Raw genomic sequence first — 26,609 nt, forward strand, 5'->3', positions numbered from 1 at the left:
TCTTCCAAATAAAAACCATAATGGAAACTCTACCTGAACTTTCTAAATTAGCACAGCCACTCCAGTCTCTACTGAAATATTCATGAACCCTCCCTTCCCACCCTAAGCAAATATGGCAACCAGATGCATTTTCCAGGGATGTTAGTAGACGTACAACAGCTACTTGCTATAGAACAGACCCAGTCAGCAGTACAGAAGTTCACAGCTTCAGCGAAGTTGTAGCCCTGATTAAATCCAGAATGATAGGCACGAGGAAACGTCACAACAAACTCTCCAGCACACTGATTGGTCCTGTACACCTAAATGCAAATTCAAAACAGTGGTACAAAACAAAATAAAGACAACAAAAAAGGGAGACAGATTTGATCAGTCAGTTTCAAAAACATTTTCTAAAATTGAAAACAATAAACAATTAACCTACACACACTAGAAAAAAAAAATATCAGGTTTAAGAAGCAGCCAGAATTTCACCTTCTTAAAGTAATCACTGATAACAAAATTATAATAATTCATGATAAAAATTAGCAGCCAAAAGAAATTCTCGAAGAGAAAATGTTACTCTCACAAAGCTACTATTTTCCAGTAACTTGATAAAATTTTACATTTAAGAGGACTTAATTCCTTTTATTCTTGTGTTGTAAATAGAGGTAAAGCATAGAACTTTCTCCTACTCTTGGGTAATTTTTTGGAACTGGACTAATTGATTAGGACATATAAATATGGAGATATCCCCAAAATCAGTTTTTCTAAATCTCACTTCATTTCACAATACTATGTTATCTTGTGTGTGTGTGTGTGTGTCTTTATTTTATTAAATAAATCTTCATTCAGATTATTACAGGTGTTCCTCTTTTTTTTTCCCCCCTATGTTATCTTTTTAAAAGTCCCAGATTCTAATATAAATTCACTCATAAGGACAAAGTAACACTCCCATTAATCTAGTCTCATTAAGGTTTGATGAATATTTGTATGTAACAAATTTATCAAATTTATACTTTATCAGGTGCTAGTAGCTTAAATTTAATAATTTTCAAAACTAAGTTGAAAAGTAGAAAAGATATGTGTTTATCATATCATGTAGAAAACAAAGATGTGGAATCTTTATATGAAATACCATATCCAAAAGAATAAGCATTCGTTACTAGAACTACCACTTAAAATATTTAAATTTTCGTTAAATATGGATAATAAAGAATGTAAGATTTTTGCTAAAACCAGCATACAATTGTTTACTGAGAACAGAAAGCTATTTTAATAGCTATACATAAAGTATAATACTTTGAAATATCCTTTTCTCAATCTAAGAGATATTGTTCCCTTCAGAGTACAAATTCTAATTTAGCCAGAGAATGGCATGATCTTTTACTTCCAGTTATAAAACAAAGCACTCAACACTACTACTCAAAAGCTAAAATAACTTTAAATTTAAAATACTAAAGGGAGACACAAAAAAACTCACAGGCACACCATGTTCCATTAATATATTGGGGTTCATGATGGTGACTAACTGATGTAGAAGATCAGGCTGAGATTCAAATAACTCAGGAGCCAGCTCCCTCATCACCTCCTCCAGTTGTTCTGCAGCATGAGATGGCACACCATACCATGTCTTTGGCTCCCCCCTAGCAAGAGAAATTAACTATTTAGCCAGATAGAATATGGTGCCAATAAGGCCAGGGTCTCTGATTCAAATCCACTAAATTATAATTAACTGTCTTAGTTTATGGCCACAAACTATAAGCCATGAATCCTGGCAACCATCTCATAAACCTGTGCTATTTTTCATAATTGACACACACTTATCACTGTTTAAAAAAAAAAAAAAAAGTGATTCCAAAACATACAAACTTGTTTAAAAAAAAAAAAATTTTTTTACAGAGAAGAAGGGAGAGGGATAGAGGGATAGAGAGTTAAAAATATAGATGACAGAGAAACATCAATCAGCTGCCTCCTGCACACCTCCTACCGGGGATATGCCCACAACCAAGGTATATGCCCTTGACCGGAATCAAACTTGGAACCTCTCAGTCCACAGGCCAACCCTCTATCCACTGAGCCAAATGGGTCAGAGCACATATGAACTCTTTAAGGTGCATCAGTAAATAATGTTTTCAAACAGGAAAGATGCTATGTGAAAAGATGTTCCAAAGGATACAATGTCCACTGAACATTTCTAATTATTCCCATAATGATGAAAGTAAAAGTTAATGCTTTCTAGAATATCGTTACATAACTTCACTCAGTTTAATTTTACTATCCAAGGAAATAAGACAAGGCTAGAAACTGTTGAAACCTTCTCTCTAAATCTTAACGAGGACCAAAAACTTGCCATCATTAATGTACTAGACTTTAGTGCACTAGAGTTTATTTACAATACCAAGTTGTACTCTTAGGAAATGGATTTAATTTCCTAAGAGCACTCATGTGATTTATATAATAGCTCAATTTCTTAATCCTAATACAATTCATAGTGCCATTGCTAATAGAACTGACTATAATGATGAAAATGTTCTATATCTGTACTGGGCAATACAGGGGCTCCTAGTCACATGTGACTATATAAAGCACCTGAAATGTAGTTAGTGCAATTAAGGAAGTAAATTTTTTATTTTACTTTTTTTTATTTATAATATTTAAAAGTATTACAAATAGTAGTACATATGTCTCTTTTTTCCCCAATTGACCTTCCCACAGCCTCCCCTACCCCTCCAGCCTCCCCAAACCCCCCCACACACACATGCCCTCACCCCCCCTCCCAGTGTCTAGTGCCCACTTGTTATGCTTATTATTATGCAAACAAGTCCTTTGGTGATCTCTTACCTTTCCCCTGCCCCCCAACCCTCCCCAGTCTTCCCACTGAAATTTTTTATTTTACTTAATCTTTTTGTTTGTTTTTGTTAATTCTCACCAAAAGATAATTTTTCCATTGCTCTTTTAGAGAGAGTGAAAGAGAAGGAGGAAGGAGAGAGAGAGAAACATCATTGTGGGAGACACTTCAACCAGTTTGCCTCCCACATGCACCCCAACCCACCGGTCGGGGAGTAGAGAGGGAACCAAAAACCCAAGTGCCCTTGACCAATGGTGTGTAGACCAATGCTCTAACCCACGTGTCAAACACAAGGCCCGCGGGCCAAATCCGTCCCGCCAGGCCTTGCAATGTGGCCCGCACCGCGCTGTCATCACTGCACTCCGCTGCGTTTCCATCACAATGACAGTTTATGACTGTTCAGTAAACCATTCGGCCCGCAATTTAGGCTGGATTTTAGATTTTGGCCCCTTCTCTGATTGAGTTCGACACCCCTACCCCTTTGCAACAACGGCCATGGCTATTTTGCTTAATCTTAATTAATTTAAACAGCCACATGTGGCTAGCAGCTATCACATTACACAGAATAGTGATAAATTAGAGCATGAAAACAACTAGAATTTTCCATTGAAAGTGTGATCTAAGTAGTAGTTTGGAAATGAAGAGAAAAGTATCATTTAGTTAAGATAATACTGGACAAGGAACTAAGTAAGCTCTTGATAAGATACCAAAAAATTCAACAAAATAATTTAATGAATATATATGTAAGTTAGGCATTTCTAGCGAAAGTGTCTTATAAAAAGAAGAAAAAAAACACTTGAAATTTTCAAATATGGAAGGTTTAATCGGGTCTTAAGTATATAAACTTTGACCATCCTCCTTTGCATATCAACAGATATGTCAAAGTAATTTTCATATATACCAAACAAGTATCATTTGGTCTACAACTCTAAGCTCCTGGGCATGCACATACTTTAAAAAGGAAGATGTTTAAGATGCTGTATCCTTAGACCACTATATTTCTCTAATATATTATCCTACTTTTTAAAAAAAATATATTTTTATTGATTTTTCTTTTAGAAAGAGAAGGAAGAGAAAGACACATCGATTGGATGCTTCCGGCACGTCCCATACCAGAGATCAAGCCCACAACCCAGTCATGTGCCCTGACCAGATATCAAACTGGTAACGTTACCTTTAACGCATAGACAAATGCCCAACAAACTGAGCCACAGGGCTCCGATGCTACTTTTTGATAAAAAATACTTTTAAATTCAGCTCTCCACAATAATCTAAGATTAGTAAACTTCAAAAGGTTACTAAGTATGAATGCTGTTAACAAAGATTATACATACCAGTGCAAGTAATTGATGGAATAACTCCAGTGATCTTCAATGTGCCAGCAAAAAGAAGAGAAACACATTCCCACATAGAGCCATGGTACTTTCATACCTGAGATGTCTACATTAATATGTGCAAGAACAGACTGCTCAAGGACAGGCATGTTATTCAAGTTCCAACCAGAAAGTGCATATTCCTATAAAGAAAAAAAATGTAAATGAGAGATCAGAGATGGCCAGTGGCCAACAGACATCTCAAGGAAGTATTCAAAAAAGAAAGAAAACTTTTATATTTACAGTAAGCTACTCCACAGAATCTATTCTCTTTGCTCTTTCATACAAAGAAATACCTAATATTTACCTAAATATACCTAAATATGTTAATCCTATTTACTCTCTAGGTGGTATTTAGATTTCCTTTTAATTATTTCAGATAACTCTGGTTCATTTTGAAGAAAATAAACAAGGCTTTTTATTACTCCCTCCAGCTTACCAGTAAAATAGTGTGAGACTATAATAATTTTCATAGGTTACTATTTTATCCCCAAGTAGCATAACCTCCCAAAATGTCTACCACTACATTTTTAGAATGGTACCAGATATTAAGGACATAATGAGATTCATAATCCTGAATTTGATAAATTCTGATTATTAGATAAATTATAGTAACAAAACATTTGTTTCATAGATGAATTCAATAGAAAAAAGAATTTACAGTTTCCAGAAATAACAAAAGAAAGCAAAGCCAGAATGAAAAAAGAAAGCAGTTGTCTGACTTTTCATAGAAGTTTCTAACTGAATATAAGCACTAGGCACTGAGTTTCAAACACCCACCCTAAAGCCATATGAGGTAAAGACTTAAAAGTTCTTATGCTAGTGAAGAGCAGTTCTCAAAGCTGCATCTAGGGACCTAAAACAGATTCAAACTATTTTCATAATAATGCTAAGACATTATTTGCCTTTTTCACTATCATTCTTGCAGGAATGCAGTATGAATTTTCCAGAGGACATATGTGACATCGCAATAACTGAGTATAGAAACAGATAACAGAATCCAATTGCCTTCCACTGGAAGGTTGATAACTGTTGAACCTGGATGAAAGGAAGGAAGTGCATTATTACGTTTACTTTTATACATCTGAGACTTTCCATAACACAGGGTTTAAAAATAAAACCCTCAATGTAAGAGGGTTTTATTTTACAGAAAATCTATAAACTAGATAGATTTGAAGATCTCATCCATAATGCAGCACACAGAAATGAAAACTATAAAATGTAAGTAAGGGTCAGAGAAGCTCTGGTCAGCGTGGCTCAGTTGGTTGAGCATTGTCCCATACACCAAAAAGTCACCATTTGATAGACAGTCAAAGCACATGGGGGGCTCAAGCCCCAGTAAGGAAGTATTGTAGGAGGCAATGAACAGATGTTTCTCTAAATGACTCTCCTTCTTCCTCTCTCTCTAAAATCAATAAAAACTTATTTTTTTAAAAGAATCACAGAGGATAAAATAAGAAAGTTCAATATAGGATTAACTAAAATTCCAATAAAAAATAATAGAGAGAGATAATTCTTACCATCAAAATGGTTCAAAAAAGAGTAAGAGAGAGGCTTTTCAAAATACTATTCAATATGTTTTAAGTTGGTTGATTAGCTGGTTGGCTGAATAAAGAATCTAGTTGAAGAGGCAAGGCCTACATACAGAAGTTCCAAGACAAGGCAAGGCAATATATATTAAAATCCAAATACAGCAAAAGAATAAATTCTATAGTTCAGAGGACACCAAAATACTATCATCATGGGTTTGCATTGTTAAGAAAAATTCGTGGAAAATGAAGAAACTGAATAGAACTTGAAAGGATAGATCAGATTTGAAGGTAGATAGACAAAATATACTGGTCTGGCTGATGAAGGGACAGTAGAATATTCATACTCAGTAATACAGGAAATAAGACTAGAAAAAAGATTGTATCTTTAGTCTTAAGATTCAAATTAAGAACCCTGAATTTAATCTTACATTCAAAAGGGGGAACAATGCATCTTAAACATTTTTATACTTTTGATTATAGAAAATTTCAATATAAACAAAAGTAGGTAGATTTAGATAATCAATTCCCAAAGACATATCAAAATCTTAAAATGTTAAGTAAAATTAAAACATAAGACCGCAGAAAGAAGCAGTAATCAAAAATAGTTAACATAGCAAGCCTAAGACTGCTTTCCTTCAAAGGGTTGCTTGCTTCAAGTTTGGCCCTTGGTTGGCATCTGAAAACTTGCATGGTAAACAGCTCCTCTACACTGATAAGTGACTTCACAGAGCTGAGACTGTACAATGTGGTTTATGTACATTTGCTTTCCTTCCAGGATTGTGGAATTTTGGGATGTGTTAGGCAGAGAGTGCTTAGGTCACCAGCCCCCAATAAAAACCTTGAGCACTGACTTTCTAATGAGCTTCCTGGTAGGCAATACTTCACTCCTTGTCAATCTGATACTTAAGTAACTACAAGTACATAAGCGAGTGCCTCCATTGAGAGAGGACTCTTGAAAGCTTATACCTGGTTTTCTCTGGACTTTGACCACACATCTTTTCCCTTTGTTGATTTTACTCTGTACCCTTTTCAATGTAAAAAAATCATAGCCATGAGTCTTCCTAGAAAATCACTGAACCCAGATATGGTCTTGTGAACCCCCAACATTAGTGGTCATTATATAAGACCATGGCAAACATCCCAACATGATGTGATATGACCAAGACAGGGATGGTAGTAATGAGAATGAAAAGAGGCCAATCTTATAAAAAAAAAAAAAATAATGAAAAATAAACTAACAGAATTCAATAATTTAATATGGAACAAGGATAAGAAGAAAACAGTATTCCCAAGGTTTTAAGTCCTATGCTATCTTTATTCCTCACAAACCCTGGAACACACTGTATTTGTAGAACACACTGTATTCATAAGACAAATATATTAACTTCAAAAGTATTTTTCCACTAAGCTATGATACCAGAGACATATGCTATTAGATATCAAAAGGCTAACCCATACAGAAGTCCAACACAAATGTACAATTCCTGATGAAAAACTAGCAGTTATCTATTATTCTAGTAGAGTCACTTTCAGAGATTAAAAACTGACATAAAATCCCACCTAATAAAAAAATAATATGCAAATTAACCATCACTCTGCTACACCCACCAGCCATGCTCACCAGCCAATCAGAGTGAGTATGCAAATAAACCCAACCAAGATGGCTACAGCCACAGAGAGTGGGAGGAAGGCTTGGGTTTCCCAGGTAATGGAGGAAGCCAAGCTTTCAGCCTGCCCTTGCCAGCCTAGGCCTCCGCTCAAGGCTACAAAGTTTCAATTATAGAAGGTAAACAAATCCAAACAGAAATGGCTGCAGCCACGGAACAAGCAGGAGGCTTGGTTCCGCTCTAGACTACAAAGTTTCAATTGTGGAAGGTAAATAAATCCCAGATACCAGGGCCTCCGCTTGGGTCGCCAGGAGGCATGGCTGGCCTGCAAACCACCACAGGCCCCTTGCCCAGGCTGCCCCACGCCCCAAGGGAACCCCCACCCTGATCCAGGACACCCTTCAGAGAAAACCAGCTGGTCCCCACCCGTGCACCAGGCCTCTATCCTATCTAATAAAAGAGTAATATGGAGATTGACCATCACTCCAACACACAATATGGCTGCCCCTATGTGGTCAAAGATCCTGCTTCCATGAGGACACAGATGGCCACCACAAGATGGCCAGCAGGGGAGGGCAGTTGGGAGGCACCAGGCCTGCAAGGGAGGGCAGTTAGGAGTGACCAGGTCTGCAAGGGAGGGCAGCTGGGGGGAACCAGGCCTGCTGGGGAGGGCAGTTGGAGGTGATCAGCCCTGCAGGGGAGGGAAGTTAGGGGTGACCAGGCTGGCAGAGGAGGGAAGTTGGGGGCAAACAGGCTAGCAGGGGAGCAGTTAGACATCAATCTGGCTGCCATGGGAGTGGTTAGGGGGTGATCAGGCTGGGAGGCGGAAGTGGTTAAGGGCAACCAGGAAGACAGGCAGGCGAGCAGTTGGGAGCTAGCAGCCCTGGATTGTGAGAGGGTTGTCCCAGACTGGAGAGAGTACAGGCTGGGCTGAGGGACACCCCTACACCCTTGCAAGAATTTCATGCATGAGGCCTCTAGTATAAGTATAAAAATCTGAAGATTTTATTCACATTTTTCTGATTAGTCCTTGCAATCCTTTTGTGATAAATGAATTATCATATTCTAACCTTCAACACAAGAACAGAATTCTGAGTTAAACCTTACCAGGTACAGAACCATGTAAGTAGTATACTCCCAGTTCTGTTTTAAAGAAATGAGTAATTATGTATAGATACACTATATCTGGAAAGATATACTAGAAGATGAAATAGAATCTTCATCTGTCAAATTGTAAATTTGGGTAGGAGGGAAACTTTTTAATTGTAAAGGACTTTCAGCAATGGTAATGTGAAGAGGTTGGGCAATTTCTCTTCAGAGAAAATAAGAATAAATTTGGAGAAAATTATCAAAATAACTATTTCAAGGCACTAGAAATTGACCAAAGGCAAAAACAAATTGAAAAGCATTTGCTCTTGAAAAACAAAAAAAGACTCAATAAAGACATCCCAGATAAGCAAAGACTACAAGAATTCATTGCTAGCAGACTTGCACTATAAATAAATGTAGTCCTCTAGGCCAGAAGAAAATGACTCGAATTGGTAACATTAATCCACAAGAATGAAGAGCCCTGGCTGGTATGGCTCAGTTGGTTGGGCATCATCCCATGCACAGAAATTTGCTGGTTTGATTGCTGGTCAGGGCACATGACTAGGTTGGGGGCTCAATCCCCAACGTGGGATTGTACAAGAGGCATTTGATTGATGTTTCTCCTCTAAAAAAAAAATCAATTAAAAAAAGGCTGTTTAAAGCAATAATTATATTGCTGTGTTGTATTTTATACACTATGTACATACAATGTACAACACACACAAAAGAGTAGGAAATGAAGAGACACAGTTTCAAAGTTGCTATATTTACCAGAATTAGGTCAATATGAACATAAAGTAGATTGTGTTAAGTTAAAGATGTCAAATAAAGTTTAAGAAGAAAAAAAAGCTATATATTGTAATTCTTAGAATCACTAATTATTATAACTCAAAATATATAGCAAAAAAAAAAAAAACCAAAGGAGTTAAAATGGTATTATGAAAAATATCTACTCAACACTGAAAAAAATTCATAAAGGAGAAACAGGAAAAGACGGCAGACAGAAAGTAGCAAAATGGCAGACAATTAATAAACCAGATCCAAAACAACAAGAAAGCCCACTGGGTGGAAGAACTTATTTGCCAATGTTATCTCCAAAAAGGGTTTAATCTCATACAACTTAACAAAAGGAAGATAAACAACCCAATCAAAACATGGGCAAAGGAAATAGACACTTTTTGAAAGTGGACATACAGAAGGCCAAGGGACATATGAAAACATGCTCTAAGCCACTAATCATCCAAGAGATGCAAATCAAAACGACAATGAGATAACATCTCACACTTGTCAGAATGGCTATTATCAACAAATCAACAAATGACAAGTGCTGGCGAGGATGTGGAGAAAAAGGAACTCTCGTGCACTGCTGGTGGGAATGCAGACTGGTGCCGCCACTGTGGAGAACAGTATGGAGTTTCCTCAAAAAACTAAAAATGGAACTCCCATTTGACCCAGTGATCCCACTTCTAGGAATATATCCTAAGAAATTAGAAACACCAATCAGAAAGGATATATGCACCTCTATGTTCATAGCAGCACAATTTACCATAGCTAAGATTTGGAAACAGTCTAAGTGCCCATCAGCAGATGAGTGGATTAAAAAATTGTGGTACATCTACACAATGGAATACTACGCTGCTATAAAAAGGAACTCCTATCATTTGCAAAAGCATGGATGGACCTGGAGAGCATTATGCTAAGTGAAATAAGCCACTCAGAGAAAGATAAATATCAGATGATGTCACTAATTTGTGGAATATAATGAACAACATAAACTGATGCACAAAAATAGATCCAGAATCAGAGAAGCATCTATCAGACTATCAAACCTCAGAGGGAAGGCAGGGGAGGGGAGGGAGAATGGGGAAAGATCAACCAAAGGACTCGTATTCATGCATATAAGCATAATCACTGGACACAGACACTATGGGGGTGAGAGCACGAGCGATGGGGGAAGGGGGGAAAGGAGGCAATGAAGGGATAAGGACACATATACAATACCTTAATCAATAAAGAAAAAAAAAGGTGAAAAAAATAAATAAAAATAATAAACCATGTCAATAATTACATTAAATGTAAAATGGACTAAACACTCCACAATTAAAAGATGATATCAGACTATTGAATAGATTTCAAGACCCAATCACATGCTGGCTACAAGAAAGATGGCTCAAAGTAAAAAAAAATAAAAGATATAACATGTAAGTAGTATTAAGAGAGCTGAAGTGGCCTGACTGGCATGACTCAGTGATTGAACTTCATCCTATGAACCAGGAGGTCACAGTTCTATTCCCGTCAGGGCACATGCCCGGGTTGTGGGGTCGATCCCATGGGGATTGAGGGGGCGTGCAGAAAGCAACTGATCAATGATTCTCTTTCATCACTGACATTTCTATCGCTTTCTTCATCTCCCTTCCTCTTTGAAATCAATAAAAATATATTTTTTTTAAAAAAAAGAGAGAGCTGAAGTAGCTATACTTTTCATTATAAATCCTTCTGCACAATATAACTTAAAAAAAAAAAAAAAAAAAAAAAAAAAAAAAAAAAAAAAAAACACCTCGCCTTAACCGGTTTGGCTCAGTGGATAGAGCGTCAGCTTGTGGACTGAGGGGTCCCAGGTTCGATTCCGGTCAAGGGCATGTACCTTGGTTGTGGGCACATCCTCAGTGGGGGGCGTGCAGCTGATGATTCTCTCTCATCAATGTTTCTATCTCTCTATCCCTCTCTTCCTCTCTGTAAAAAATCAATAAAATATTTAAAAAAATATTAAAAAAATATTAAAAACAAACAAACAAACAAAAAACCTCTGAATAATTCTTTCAATAGGAGATAAAACTTCTACCCTAACAGGTTTGGTTCAGTGGATAGTGCGTCTCAGGTTCAATTCCGGTCAAGGGCATGTACCTTGGTTGCGGGCACATCCCCAGTAGGAGGTATGCAGGAGGCATCTGATTGGTGTTTCTCTCTCATCGATGTTTCTAACTCTCTATCCTTTTCCCTTTCTCTCTGTAAAAAATCAGTAAAAAAATAAAAAACTTCTACTCACTATCAATTATGAGGAAAAGTGACAAGGATAAAAGTAAAGAGGAAAAAAAAATGAAAGACCATCTTAATTTAGCTATATACAGAGGTCATCTCCTATATGATGGGACTTTATTATGTGTTATAATTTAAATGCCTATTTGAAATCCTATCTCCTTAGGTGTTGAAGGAAACTAAATTGCAGACCTATCTATGAAATATAATTTTTTTAAAAATCCTAAATCACCATCTAGATTTTCAAACAGAAAGAACTAGGTAAAATTATTCAAATAGGGTTGAAGTATTAAACTAGTTAAATTGGTTTTTATTTTATTTTATTTTTTCTACTGTGTAGAAGCAGCCTACATGCAAAGGTCAGGTTGAAGGCCACAGATTTGCTCTGGCATGAGCACTATGAGACCCAGGGGACAGGCCAGCCATAAATCCAAACCCACACATTGGTTTTGAAAAGCAAATAATATTTAAAGGTACTTTGAATTCTTTCATATTTAATATTTTAAACAAACATGGTCCCTTATGATTAATAATAAACACAGTTTTCTACTATGCAAAGACTAAATCGGCTAGGGGTGAGGAGAAATTTAGACTACTATCTGCTATGCACCTCTTCTTCTGGCAGCATCTTTCTCCGACCATCCTTTACAGGAAATCCACTTCCAAAGTCTTTTGAGGAAATATCAGCCCCATACTCTACAATAACATCTTCTTCAATGCTGCTCACCAGCCGCCAAAATTCCTTTTCTACTAATTCTGTGGGAACCATCTACACAAGGAAAACAAAGATTATATATTACTAACTTACTATAACCAGAATCCACTATAACATAAATACACAAATCAAGTTTAACACAAACCCATGATTAAAAAAGAAAACTTATTCTGTCCAAGAGCTAAAAACACTGGGTCCTAGCCTTTTCCACCGAGGATAGGGAAAAACAAAAGACAACTTAAATGTCCAGAAAAATATAGTGAACTTGAATTGCCATTTTTTGCAAGCTACTTCCTAAAGACTAAAGATGACCTAGGACATCTAAGAGGAAAAAGGAAACACAAAAATCAAGGCTTAATTTTAAGAGCTTTGGCAAAATTTTTATAGGGGTTTTTAAAAGTCCAAGATCCTGCCTGGCCAATGTGGCTCATTGGTTGAGCGTCAACTCAGGAACCAGGAGGTCATGGTTCGATTCCCAGTCAGGGTACAGGCTTAGGTTGTGGCCTCAATCCCCGGGGGTGGTGGGGCCTCATGCAAAGAGGCAGCATTGATGTTTCTATCTCTCTATTCCTCTCCCTTCCTCTCTCTCTAAAAATCAATAATAGCATTTTTTAAAATCCCAAGATTCCCTAGGAAAAGAAGCAAACCTTATATTACAAATAACTAACAAAACGAAAGCAGCAACTACCACGTATTCCATGCTTTTCTATAAAAGATTATGCAGTGAGTTAAGTAAACAATTTTATGATCAAGTATTTTTTCTTAACCGGTGAGTGCACACTGCCACATTAGTGAGTGAAAGAAACTGAAACAGATGGCAGGCCCCTAGTCTTTAGATATGGTGATCTATCATCTTTTACAAACTGTCCCTGTTTTCTACAAAATAAAATAAACAGAAAGCAAACCAAAAGCTTTGGACTTCATACCTTCCCAAACTGACTAAATATACAATAGATACTCACATGGACTGGCATATTGAAATAGTCAGACTTAAAATTATCTGCCATCTCTCCAAAGCTCTGAAGTGTATACTCTCGTACAGCCTGTTCAAATCCAAAGGCTTCTCGAGGTTTATTACATTCCTAGGAAGAAAAAATATCTAAGATTAACTCACTGAAACAGAACTGAATATAGTATTATGGTTCTCTGATACTAGCTTCTTTGATCATTTCCCTAGGTAAAGCTAATCCAATCAACCAAAACAAAACAAGCATTAATTACTTTCAATATGGAATTAGGAGACAATGTTCTAGAACCTCTCTGCATTTTTTGCAGTCTTCCAATAGAAAATTGGATAAGACACATTTAAATTTTGGAGTCTGGCACTATGACAAACAATAGGACTACTCATTTGCATCAAGCCTAGGGATGCCTATTTTTCTCAGTATATTAGTGCATCTAGCTGTAGAGAATATAAATAAATGTTCATGGAGGAAGGAGAGATGACGGATAAAGGTGTATCCACTAGATTGCTAGAATATCTAGCTAGAAGAATGTTTTTTTCACACTATCAATCATCATTATAAATATCTTCACACAAATACTCAGCATAGAACTGCTTCTGAATCATCTAACCTACTTGAGATGAATAAGTAATAATTCAAGGTCATAAAAGACCTCTGAATACATCTATATACATCCAGCCAATTCCTTTTCTTCAATATCCTTCCATATTTTGTTAAAAATAAGTAAACAGACTAAGCATTTTATGACAATGACATCATTATAATCTTTCAATAAGAAAATTTTACAATCAAATAAAAATTTAAACAAGCTAACAGTTTATTTGGTAGTATGAAAACTGAATGCATAATACCTACGTTTTAGAGTTTCAGGTCTAATGGGATTTTTGTTATTGTTGTTGTTTAAATTAAGAAAGAAAAATATCCCTAGCTGGTTTGGCTCACTGGACAGAGCATCTGTCTGTGGACTGAAGAGTCCTAGGTTTGATTCTAATCAAGGGCACATGCCCAGGTTGTGGGCTCGATTCCCAGTAGGGGGCATGCAAGAGGCAGCCAATCAATGATTCTGTCTCATCAGTGATATTTCTATCTCTCTCTCCCTCTCCGTCTCTCTGAAATCAATGAAAAAATATAAAGTTTAAAAAATAAATAAAAATAGAGTACCATACTAAGCGAAATAAGCCAGAAGAAAACAAGTATCACATAATCTCACTCACATGTGGAATCTAATGAACAAAGTAAACTGAACAAAATAGATCCAGATACAAAGAAGCATGGAATAGACTGTGGGATCTTAGAGAGGCTGGGTGAGTGGGGAAGAAATCAAACAAAAAACTTGTATGCATATATGTATAACATATAGACACAGATAACAGGGTGGGCAAGGGATGGGAGCAGGCTATAAGGGGTCAATGGGGGGGAAAGAGGGACTTATGTAATACTTTCAACAATAAAGATTAAATAAAATAAAATAATAAAATAATTAATTAAATATAAAATAGAAAAAATAACCTACATCCTTTATTTTTCTTTTTTAAATGTATTTTATTGAGTTTATACAGAGAGGAAGAGAGAGGGATAGGAAGCTAGAAACATCGATGAGAGAGAAATATTGATCAGCTGCCTCCTGCACACCCCCCAATGGGGATGTGTCCACAACCAAGGTACATGCCCTTGACTGGAATTGAACCCAGGACCTTTCAGTCCGCAGACCGACACTCTATCCACTGAACCAAACCGGTTTCGGCTCCTTTCTTTATTTTTATTATTTTCCAGGAATATAAAAATTCTGAGCAAAAGTCTCATTCATTTGCAGCAATAAACAGAACTGTTAAGCCATAGTCAGAAAAAATTTTTTGAAAAGCAAGCTGTCACATTACAATTTTTACAGTTCCATTCAATCTCTCTCTTTAAAAATTCTGGAGATTTTAAACAGCAAAGAACAAAAACAGAGTGGAAGAAGCTTTTGGGAATGTGTTTACTATATGAGCGTATGCATGTGTTATTGTTCTTAGTTTAAAAAGTATCCTTAGCCCTAACTGGTTTGGCTCAATAGATGGAGTGTCAACCTGCGGACTCAAGGGTCCCAGGTTAGATTCCAGTCAAGGGTATGTACCTTGGTTGCAGGCACATCCCCAGTAGGGGATGTGCAGGAGGCAACTGATTGATGTTTCTCTCTCACTGATGTTTCTAACTCCCTATCCCTCTTTCTTCCTCTCTGCTAAAAAAAAAAAAAAAATCAATAAAATATATATATATTTTTTTAAATCTAAAAATTGTACCTCAGCAACGCATTTAGGACACCTCCAATCTCCTTTGGGCACATCAGGTAGTGGGGGAATTAAACAAAATGTATGATAGCTGTCATCACATCCATCACACAAAAGCAATTTATCTTCATTATTTCCTCGACCACAAAACATACAAACATAGAGATCAACCTGTTAAAAAACAAAGTAAAATAAAAGTCTATTTTCTATAATAAGTAATGTTAAAATTTTACCAAGAACTCCTTAATTGAAACAAAATAATGTACAATAAAAAGTAAATACAACTTAAATCCTGAATATTTAAATAATTGTTCTTAGCTTTTCATAAAACGTCCTAAACTTCCTGAGCTTCTATAGGAAAGTTAATGAGTATATTAAGTTATTAGAATAAAGAAAGACTACAAATCTAGGGTTCTTGAAAGTCAACTATATACCATGTCATCTTTATAAAATATACCATGTCATCTTTCCTATAAACAAATACTGTTAGAGAATGAATACTGAGCACTGTCTATAATACAGCTCAAGGATTTACAGATTCATATTCATTCTCTTACACACAAGTCTACGAGTTAGGGGAACAATCTATGTATATGAAACAAAGTCAGATTAGCATTACATAACCAAAGCTGCAACTTCAGGTTCACCATTAACTCTCCTAACCCAATTAATTAACTAAATGGCATGCTAAGATACTAGAGCAAGGTAAAAAGTACAAAACTAAATAAAAATCCTTTCCCTCCTGACACATCTCAGAACACTTACAAAGTTAACAGAGAGAGTTCCTTTCCGTTGTCTCATTTGCATGTTAAATGCGTCTGACCTGTTGGTAACTTTTCGTCTTCGGGAGACCTCATCTTAAAATAAAAATAGTTATATAATAATAGCAAAAACTAATGTTGAGAGCTTACTCTGGACCAGACACTATTTAACATTATTTTAAAATTATTTAAATTATTTAAAATCTCACAACACTATGAGGTAAAAAACTATTATCCCCCCATTGAAGATAAATAATCTGAAGTACAGAGAAATTACATAACTTGCCCAAAATCACACAGCCAGTCAATGGCAGATTGGGATTCCAATCCAGGCAATCAAACTCCAGAGATCTTAACTACTAATTCTATACTGACTATATGAAGTACTTATCAGGGACTAATTTGAGACTAGTTTTATGATCAATGCCAGATAATACAATTATTAAAAGAATGGAAATAATAATCAAAATGCTTAATTCTTAAAACATTATAATGTATTAAATCCTATCACACTGAACTTTTTGAGAGTGATCCTCCAGAGTTCAGTGCACAATCTGAAGTATGAGTTAATAAATATCACAAAATGCATAGTTAATATGATTTGTGATTATAGTATTTCATTAAATTCTTACGCATTAAAAATAGATATAATGCAATCTTTGTTAAATTGAGTTTTAAAACTGACATGTACCTATAGGTAAAGATGGAACTTGATGTTTGCATTAGTAATTTTACTAATTAAAACTTTCAAACATGTTAAGATGTGATTAACAGGCTTTCCTCAAACAAAGAAGTATAAAATATATCATGACTTACAGAAAAATATCAAAATTATAGTAAGAATATAAATCATAAGTTCTCCCCTACTATATTTTGATACAAAGGCCAGAGAATCCTCTATTTCTCTTTGAATTTAAAAGTTACAAGACTTAGATCACCAGGTGAGAACCATTAATTTCACCATTCTCTCATAAACTAGCCTTTCGAATAAATCTCTGTGCCACATATTAAAAGAGAGAAGGAAAATTTATCTCCCAAAATATTATAAAAATTCAACCTAATATGGCTCCTCACACCTTAAATGACTTCTCTAGGAACCAAGTTGCAAGTTTACATGTCTTAGGAAAATCCCAAGGCAGACTGCAACTCAAATATCATTTGAATCTTGCTATAACCTCACTGTTATACCTTATTTCTTTTCATGACCAAACAACAGATTTTTTTTATAATATATTTTTTTAATTAAATTATTATTTTTGTACATATACCAATCCCTCCCCCCCCCCGTACATACCCTCCCCAAACAACAGATTTTTACCTTCTTTATCTTTTGTTCCCATTGCCAGGCCCACGACCTTAGGCCCAGCCCCAAAAATTCGAAGTTTCTTCAGTTCTGTGTTTTTATTCACGTCTCCAGATTCTGACTAAAAATAAAAAATAAGACATGTTAGTCTAGTTATTCTCTCTATTCTGATTCATACATTATTTCTAATCAAAGAAATAATGCTTCACGGTCCTCTTCAAAAATGAAGAAAAAAATTATTTCTTCTCTAAATCCAATCACTGCCTCATTACAACAGTTAAGCACTCGTCACCAAAACACTATTCAAGCCCTAACCAGTTTGGCTCAGTGGATAGAGTGTCGGCCTGCAGACTCAAGGGTCCCAGTTTGATTCCAGTCAAGGGCATGTACCTTGGTTGTAGGCACATCCTCAAAGGAGAGTATGCAGGAAGCAACTGACTGATGTTTCTCTCTCTTCAATGTTTCTCTCTATCCCTCTCCTTCCTCTCTGTAAAAAATCAATAAAATATATATTTTTTAAAAGCACACTATGGGAGAAACCAAGATGGCAGCATAGGGTAGACACCCAAATGCAGCCTACCACAACAAATTTGAATTTAGAACTGGAAAACAGGGGAGGCATTGCCCTGAAGCGCCAGATGGCTAGCTGAGAGGAGGCTCTGCCATCTGAGCAGGAGAGAGAAGGCACGCTGAACTTCAGGAACTGTGAAGGTACAGAGAACTGTGTGCGCGAAAAAGCGCTGGCTTACTCCTGGCGCGGGGAGAGGAAGGGCCGGACGGAGATTGCCGCTGGCTTACTCCTAGCACGGGCTGAGTTCGCTACTGGCTTACTCCCAGCGCGCAGAGAGGGCGGACAGCTAACGCGTGGCTGGCTTTCTTGTTTGAGAAGAAAACAGAATCAGCCTATTGCGCCGATAGACGCCCCCAGACAGGGAAAGGCCAGACTGTCAGGCAGTGGGCAGAGATCTCTCAGAGGTGTGTGAAGCCAGAGGCCATTACTGCGGGACTTGGGGAGGAGCCTAAGGGAAAACAAAGTTTGCCTGCACCAACTTGAGACTCCGCCCCATCTGTGGCTGAACACAGAAGCTCTCCCAGCGGCTGGCTTTCTCTAAGGAAGGTCTGGCCTGAAGCCAAAGCTTGTCTGTGCCTTTACCAAAGAGGTGTGCGCGCCTGCAACCAATCTTCCAAAACTCTCCGCGAACAGGACTTTTCTAAGGTGAGACTGACAGGGAACCAAAGATTGTGCCACCCCGAGACCCCTCCCTATCCAAGCGGAGTCCAGAAGCCCTAAGAGCTGAGACTCTGCTGATCCTCACAGCCAATTGGCTTGGAAATCAACGCTTCCCAGTGATACCAACAATAAGCAAGGCTTAACAACAAGGGCTACACCAAGTCTGTCCACCGCAGGTAACTGGGAAGGCTGTGCTACTGGGCTCTACCAGAACACCTAGCACACAAAGCTATTCCATCAAATCAGGGAAAAACAACTAAAATGCAGACAAGAGGAAGGACACAAAGGAAGGAGATGGAGGAAAAGAAAAGATTGGACATTGAGTTCAAAACTACAGTTATAAAATTATTCAAAAATATCCTAAAAAAGGCCGATAAAATAAACGAGACCTATGAGGATATGAAAAGGGATCAACTAGAAATAAAGAAAACATTGTCTGAAATAAAAAATATTACACAGAGTGCTAAAAACAGACTGGAAGATCGCAAGAATCAAGACAAAGAATTAGAACACAAAGAGCCAGAGGACACTCCTCTGCAGAAGAGAGAAGATAAGAGAATCCAGAAAGTTGAAGATAGTGTAAGAAACCTCTGGGACAGCATCAAGCGAACCAGCATCGGAATTATGGGGATTCCAGAAGAAGAGAGAGAGCAAGATACCGAAAGAATACTGGAAGAAATAGTGACAGAAAACTTCCCCCACCTGGGGAAAGAAATAGACTTACAAGTCCAGGAAGCCAGCAGAACCCCAAACAAAAGGAATCCAAAGAGGACCACACCAAGACACATCATAATTAAAATTCCAAGGGCAAAAGACAAAGAGAGAATATTAAAAGCAGCAAGAGAAAAGCAGGTAGTTACCTATAAAGGAGCACCCATACGACTGTCAGCTGATTTCTCAACAGAAACCATGCAGGCCAGACGGGAATGGCAAGAAATATTCAAGGTGATGAATAGCAAGAACCTACAGCCAAAAATACTCTACCCAGCAAAGCTAACACTCAGAATTGAAGACCAGATAAAGAGCTTCACTAATAAAAAAAAAGCTAAAAGAGTTCATCACCGCCAAACCAGAATTATATGAACTGCTGAAGGGGGTTATTTAGGAAGAGGAAGAAAATAAAGATAAAAATTATGAACAACAAGTGAATCTAAAGACCAAGGGAATTAAAAAAAAATCTGATGAACAATATTATATGGTGAATATAATAGAATCAGAGGTATGGAAGGGGAGTGGACTGACGATTCTGGGGGAAAAGGGGAGTGGTGGTGCGGGAAGAGACTGAACAAAAACTGTGCGCCTATAGATGAGGACAATGGGGGATGGGGAAGGACAGAGGGTGGGGTGGGAACCTGGTGGAGGGGAGCAATTGAGGGGGGAAGAGGATCACATTTGTAATAATCTGGACAATAAAGATTTAAATAAATAAATAAATAAAAATAAATAAATAAATAAAAGCACACTATGTAACACCCAGATTCCTTTCCACAAAAGAAAATTTTTCAAAAAAGCACAGTTGCCGATTAGGTTATCTCCAGAGATAGACAGTAGTGGTAGTAACTGATTATAATATAGATAACTCCATAGTAAGCCTCACTTCTAACTTGCTAATGAACACAAACTCTGATTAGGAAGCAAAATGCCCATCCCAACAGATGAAGATAATTGCTGTATGCCAATTATGTCAATGCCATTTCTCTCTGTTGGTGATGACCTAGCTAGGGATGGGAATGTTATCTTGGTTTAGCTAACAAGACATAAGAAAAATCTACTGGAGGGCTCTGGGAAAGATTTTTATCCTATATAATAAAAGCCTAATATGCAAATTGTCCCTTCAGGCAGTCGTTCAACCAAGAGACCAGGAGTTCAACTGCTCGCTATGACGTGAACTGACCACCAGGGGACAGTGCAGAACATGGCGGGGAAGGGGGTTGGCAACACAGTGCAGGCCCCGATGAGCCCCAATGAGAGCAGGACTCTGCCAGGATCGTGGAGCGGGTTAACAGGTGGCGCCAGGCCAAGGCGGGTGCTAGCAGGGGCCAAATCACTCAGCCAATTACACACATATGATGACCAGAGATGGCAGCAGCAGGGGACAGGGCCATAGTCTGGCTCCCAGGCACTGAAGGAGCCGAGAGATGGGGGCCCAGCTCTTGGCCCCGACCAATCGTCCCACAGACCAATCGTCCCACAGACGGGATAGTGGAGCAAGCCAGGGTGCCAGGCTACAAGGCTGGGGGCACAGACTGGGACCGGATCTCCACAGGCCAACCTAAGGGACCCCACCCATGCACAATTTCATGCACCGAGCCTCTAGTCTTCTAATAAAAGAGGAAGCTTCTCAAAGAGTAAGCCTTTTTGCCCCAACTTCCTTTCCTACTGCTAGAGACTCAGGCTGGTGAAAGTTTGGTGCTGGACTATGCAGCAGCCACACAGCAATCAGGAGGAGATATATCATCCATACAATGAAGAAAACAAAGCAGAAAGATGGAGAGGCTGAACCCTTGAAGATAATGGGCAGTTGCTGTTATCAATCCTAGAACTACTTATATCTCTGAAATTTTTATGTGAGAAATATGTCCTTATGTGAAAACTATGTTTTTAAAGTTTAAGCTACTATCGTTTGGAGAGCATCTTGGCGAAACTGCCATTATAGGCATAATCTCTGAATGGACACTAAGTAAGTAATCAAAATCAATTTAAAATATACTTAGTCAAGGTGGGCCAGCATGGTTCAATGGTTGAGTGTTGACCTATGAACCAGGAGGTCACGGTTTAATTCCTGCTCAGGGTACATGTCTGAGTTGGGGGCTCAATTCCCAGTGAGGGTGTGCAAGAGGCAGCTAATCAATGATTCTCTCTCATCATTGATGTTTCTATTTCTCCCTCTCCCTTCCTCTCTGAAATCAATAAAAAATAAATATTTAAATATTACATGATCTTACTCATTTGTGGAATATAATGAACAACATAAACTGATGAACTAAAATAGATCCAGAGACATAGAAGCATCGAACAGACCATCCACCCTCAGTGAAGGCATGGGGAGGGGAAGTGATCAACCGAAGGACTTGTATGCATGTATATAAGCAGAACCCATGGACACAGACAGTAATGACAGCATGTGCTGGGGGGTGGGGGGATGAAAGACTGGGGAGAGGCCAATGGGGAAAAAAGGAGACATGCATAATACTTTAAACAAATAATTTTTTTTAAAAAGATAATCTCCCCTTTTTTTAAAATATTTTAGATTTTTTTACAGAGAGGAAGAGAGAAGGTTAGAGAGTTAGAAACATCAATGAGAGAGAATCATCAATCAGCTGCCTCTTGCACACCCCCTACTGGAGATGTGCCCGCAACCAACCAAGGTACATGCCCTTGACCGGAATAGAACCTGAGACCTTTCAGTCCGCAGGCTGACGCTCTATCCACTGAGCCAAACCGGTTTCGGCAAAAAAAGATAATCTCACTCTTAAAAAACGTTTCCTGTAAAATAAACTGCAGGTATTAGGTAATTAATTAATTAATTAAAATATACTTAGCTAATAAAAAATAAAACAGGATATAGTACAGACTTCTTTATAAATCTATGGCAACACAACAGCTGACATATGCAGATCAGACTAATAAAGGATCATATAAGAATCAAACCAAACAGCCGGGACTGGTTTGGCTCAGTGGATAGAGCGTCGGCCTACGGACTGAAGGGTCCCGGGTTCGATTCCGGTCAAGGGCATGTACCTTGGTTGCGAGCACATCCCCAGTGTGGGGTGTGCAAGAGGCAGCTGGTCGATGTTTCTCTCTCATCGATGTTTCTAACTCTGTCCCTCTCAATTCCTCTCTGTGTAAAATCAATAAAATATAAAATAAAATTTAAAAAAAAAAAAGAAAAAAGAATCAAACCAAACAAATGACATTTCCAAAATTTATTTTTTAACTTTAGTAAACTGATTTGGCTATACTTATCAACTTATACAGTTAATTCAATGTTAAACACATCCTTTACCCCTACCAGAGCAAAGTATACATAATAATAAAAGCTAGCAGTATGTGCCATATCAAAATATTTTACTCAGTTAATCCTAACAACAATCTTTATAGATAGGCAATACAGTTCCAAAAAGCAGGGGGGAAAAATTACCTGATCTCTTTGGAATAAAACAATTGAAATAATAAAATTAAAATCAAAAGGCCCTACCACCTGGAATTTAACTTTCTATGAAAAACTAATCATTTTAAAATGATAATGAAAAGGCTATATATCAGAATTTCTGGAACAAATTAAAGCAGGGATCACAAGAACTTTATAGTTTCAAACATATCAATCAAAACAAAAGAATAAAAATAAAAGAATTAAATTACCAATGGAAAATGCTAGGAAAATAACTACAACAAAAACCAAAAGAATTTTGTGATATTGGATTAGAAGTGAAATTATCAGTATGAGCTTAAAATATAAAGTCACAATGTCTTTCAATTTTACTTCCCAGCCCTGACCACTAAAAAGAGTCTATAAATAATGTATCCTAGTAGGAACAAACACACTTTGTGCTTAGATTTTGGTTTCTAAATACCATTTCCCAATAAAATTACACAGGATTCTTTGGATAAATGGCTGATTCCAGGTCTAAAGCTGGCATGGAAACGAGCCTTTTCTGTGCTTAAATAGGTGCTCAAAAACAGATGGAAACATGGTCAAAAGGACATCATGAATCAGTTTAAAGATGCTCCCATTAGCCAAATTTGAAACAAGAAATAAAGGGGCCCAACTAGTGTGGCTCAGTGATTGAGCGTCAACCTGTGAATTAGGAAGTCACGGTTAATTAGCTGCCTCCTGTACACCCCTCTGGGAATGTGCCCACAACCAAGGTAAATGCTCTTGACTGGGATCGAACCTGGGACCCTTCAGTCCGCAGGCCGACGTTCTATCCACTGAGCCAAACTGGTCAGGGCGAAAAATAATTATTTTTAAAAAACAAATAAAAGGTTATAAGACATGTATTTAAAAAATCATGCTCTACAGTAGGGGTGTCGAACTCAATCAGAGAAGGGGCCAAAATCTAAAATCCAGCCTAAATCTCGGGCCGAATGGTTTACTGAACAGTCATAAACTGTCATTGTGATGGAAACGCAGCTGAGTGCAGTGATGACAGCGCGGTGCGGGCCATATTGCAAGGCCTGGCGGGACGGATTTGGCCCGCGGGCCTTGTGTTTGACACATGTGCTCTACAGTGATATAAATGAGTAACAGTCATGGTTCCAAAGGTATAAAAATTCATCAAAATGTAGATTTAATATATACATTTTACTGTATGAAAAATATAGCTTAAGAAAAAGTATGGGTTGTTCTTTAAAGAAAAGGATAACTAATAAATATACAAAGAATTAATAGAACTAGAAAACCATCCATTTTGCAACCACCAATATAGTAACTAATTCAAGCAAAGATTATCAATGAATGTTAAGATTATTGGATAAATCATAACTAGAAAAGAGGTTATTCACACCTTCTCATGATTTATTATTTTTATTACAAAGAGAATAAGCGCTTTATAAATGGAGAAATCTGGCTCAAACTTAGTGTCACCAATAATGAAACTTATTGGCATAATGGGATTCATTCTCCTATGTAAAGGTGTTAAGAACTTGCTAATTCTTGCTCTAGCCAGTTTGGCTCACTGGATAGAGCATCAGGCTGTGGGTCCTGAGTTCAATTCTAGTCAAGGGCACATGCTGGGGTTGCAGGCTCAATCCCATTGTGGGCGGCGTACAGGAGGCAGCCAATCAGTGATTCTCTCTCATCATTGGTGTTTCTCTCTCTCCCTCTCCCTTCCTCTCTGAAATAAAGTATTTTTTGAAAAGCAATAATTTGCTAATTTTTGATAAGACAAATAGTAATTTCAGCTTTCAAGGAACACATGTAGAGCAAGCATGTCAAGCTCACAGCCCAGCCAATATAACAGTATGTAAGAAACATTTTAATAAATTTTGGCCCTAACTGGTTTGGCTCAGTGGATAGAGCATCAGCCTGCAGACTGAAGGGTCCCAGGTTTAATTCCAGTAAGGGCATGTACAAGGGTTGTGCGCACATCCCTAGTAGAAGCGTGTAGGAGGCAGGTGATCTATGTTTCTCTCTCATCCATATTTCTAACTCTCTATCCCTCTCCCTCCCTCTCTAAAAAAAATCTTTTTTAAAACATTTTGTAACTTCATGATCTCAGAGCTGTTAATGCTACTATGCATACCATGGGAGCTTTACAACCTGGACTTCCAGCATCTTTACAAATCCTTTAAATTGGTCCCTCATAGTAGTAGATCTTAAGGATTGTTTTTTCACAATTCCTTTGGCACCTCAAGATAAAAAGAGATTTGCATTTTCAGTGCCATCTATTAATATAGAGCCTATGAAAAGATATCAATGGAAGGTTTCACCTCAAGGAACGGCCAATAGCCCTACTTTGTGTCAAAAATACGTGGCTCAAGCTGTTCAGCCTTTAAGGGACAAATATTCCCAATGTTACATTATTCATTACATGGATGACTCTCTCTTAGCAAGCCCACAGGAGGAACAGACCTTGGCCATGTTCTCCCAATTAGAAGAGGAGCTCCCTAAATGGGGCTTAAGAATTGCCCCAGAGAAGGTACAAAAAGAAATGCCTTTCCAATATTTGGGAACCTTAATTGAAAACCAAAGCATTAGGCCTCAGAAGGTGGAGATAAGAAAAGATTGTCTTAAAACTTTAAATGACTTTCAGAAATTATTAGGAGACATTAACTGGTTAAGACCTTATCTGAAGAGATCTACAGGAGAAATGACAAATTTATTTAGTTTACTTAGAGTGACTCTAATCTTTCTTCTCCCCGAACATTAACTGATGAAGCTAGGAATGAGTTGCTAAGGGTTGAGCAGGCAATTTCCTCAGCCCAAGTAGCACGGGTACAGCCCGAATTGCCTTTATTGGGACAAATTAACCCTACTGAAATAGTTCCACTGGAGTCATCTTTCAAAATAAAATTACCCTGCCATTATTGAATAGATCCACCTAGGACATCAATCCTCTAAAACTGCAGTTACATATGTAGAATTATTGGCCCAATTATTATTTCAAAATAGGAAACGTTGTAAACAGCTTAGAGGGGAAGAGCCCCAGTGTATCTACCTCCCCCTCACTGGGAAGCAATTAGAAATGTTATTTCAGACTGATATAAATTGGCAAATTGGGTTAAGTGGATATTCAGGGGAACTTAGCTGTCACCTATTAAAAGATAAATTATTATAATTTTTATATAATACCTCCATCATTATACCAAAAAATACTAGGCAGGAACCTTTTCCTGAAGCTTTAACTGTTGATACTGATGGATCATCAAATGGGAAAGCTGCCTGTCATACAATAGATTCAGACCGAGTCATACTGACCAGTCATACTTCTGTACAAAGAATTGAACTAGAAGCTATTAAGGCTGCATTGCAGGATTTCCAAGAGCTTCTTAATATTGTCTCTGATTCCTTTTATGCTGCAAACTTAGTGAATAGAATTGAAACTGCCCGGTTGAAATGGCTTAGTGACCAAAGTTTATTTTTACTATTCAAACAAGTTCAGCAGATTGTACAACAGAGACAATATCCTTTTTATATAACTCATATCAGGGCTCATAGTGTCTTACCTGGTCCCTTAACAAAAGGAAATGCACAGGCTGATCAACTGGTTGCTTTATTAAAAGAAGCCTTAGAATCTCATCAGCTTTTACATCAGCCTGCCAAAATGTTGTCTAAACAATTCTCAATCACTCGACAACAGGCAAAACAGATTATTAAGGAGTGTCCAACTTGCATGTTGCATCTACCTCAAGGGCCTAACACAGGAGTCAACCCCAGAGGTTTGCTAAAAGACTATATCTG

The 26,609-nt window shown here is 37.6% G+C and overlaps 1 protein-coding gene across 4 annotated transcripts in view; it reads right to left on the reverse strand.

Moving 5' to 3' along the window:
• Positions 1–26,609, reverse strand: part of KDM5A (lysine demethylase 5A) — a 100,863-nt gene that overhangs the window by 54,071 nt on the left and 20,183 nt on the right. For all 4 annotated transcript variants that reach the window (XM_045588375.1, XM_036454896.2, XM_036454895.2 and 1 more), the window contains exons 6-13: positions 17,491–17,596; positions 16,177–16,268; positions 15,424–15,582; positions 13,142–13,261; positions 12,075–12,233; positions 4,162–4,343; positions 1,460–1,622; positions 180–299 (exon numbers count right to left, since the gene is read on the reverse strand). In XM_045588375.1, the coding sequence (XP_045444331.1) occupies positions 180–299; positions 1,460–1,622; positions 4,162–4,343; positions 12,075–12,233; positions 13,142–13,261; positions 15,424–15,582; positions 16,177–16,268; positions 17,491–17,596 (1,101 nt within the window). The remainder of the gene's footprint in view (positions 1–179; positions 300–1,459; positions 1,623–4,161; positions 4,344–12,074; positions 12,234–13,141; positions 13,262–15,423; positions 15,583–16,176; positions 16,269–17,490; positions 17,597–26,609) is intronic.

This window comes from Pipistrellus kuhlii, unplaced genomic scaffold (genome assembly GCF_014108245.1).
Source record: "Pipistrellus kuhlii isolate mPipKuh1 unplaced genomic scaffold, mPipKuh1.p scaffold_m20_p_3, whole genome shotgun sequence".
NCBI classification, from domain to species: domain Eukaryota; kingdom Metazoa; phylum Chordata; class Mammalia; order Chiroptera; family Vespertilionidae; genus Pipistrellus; species Pipistrellus kuhlii.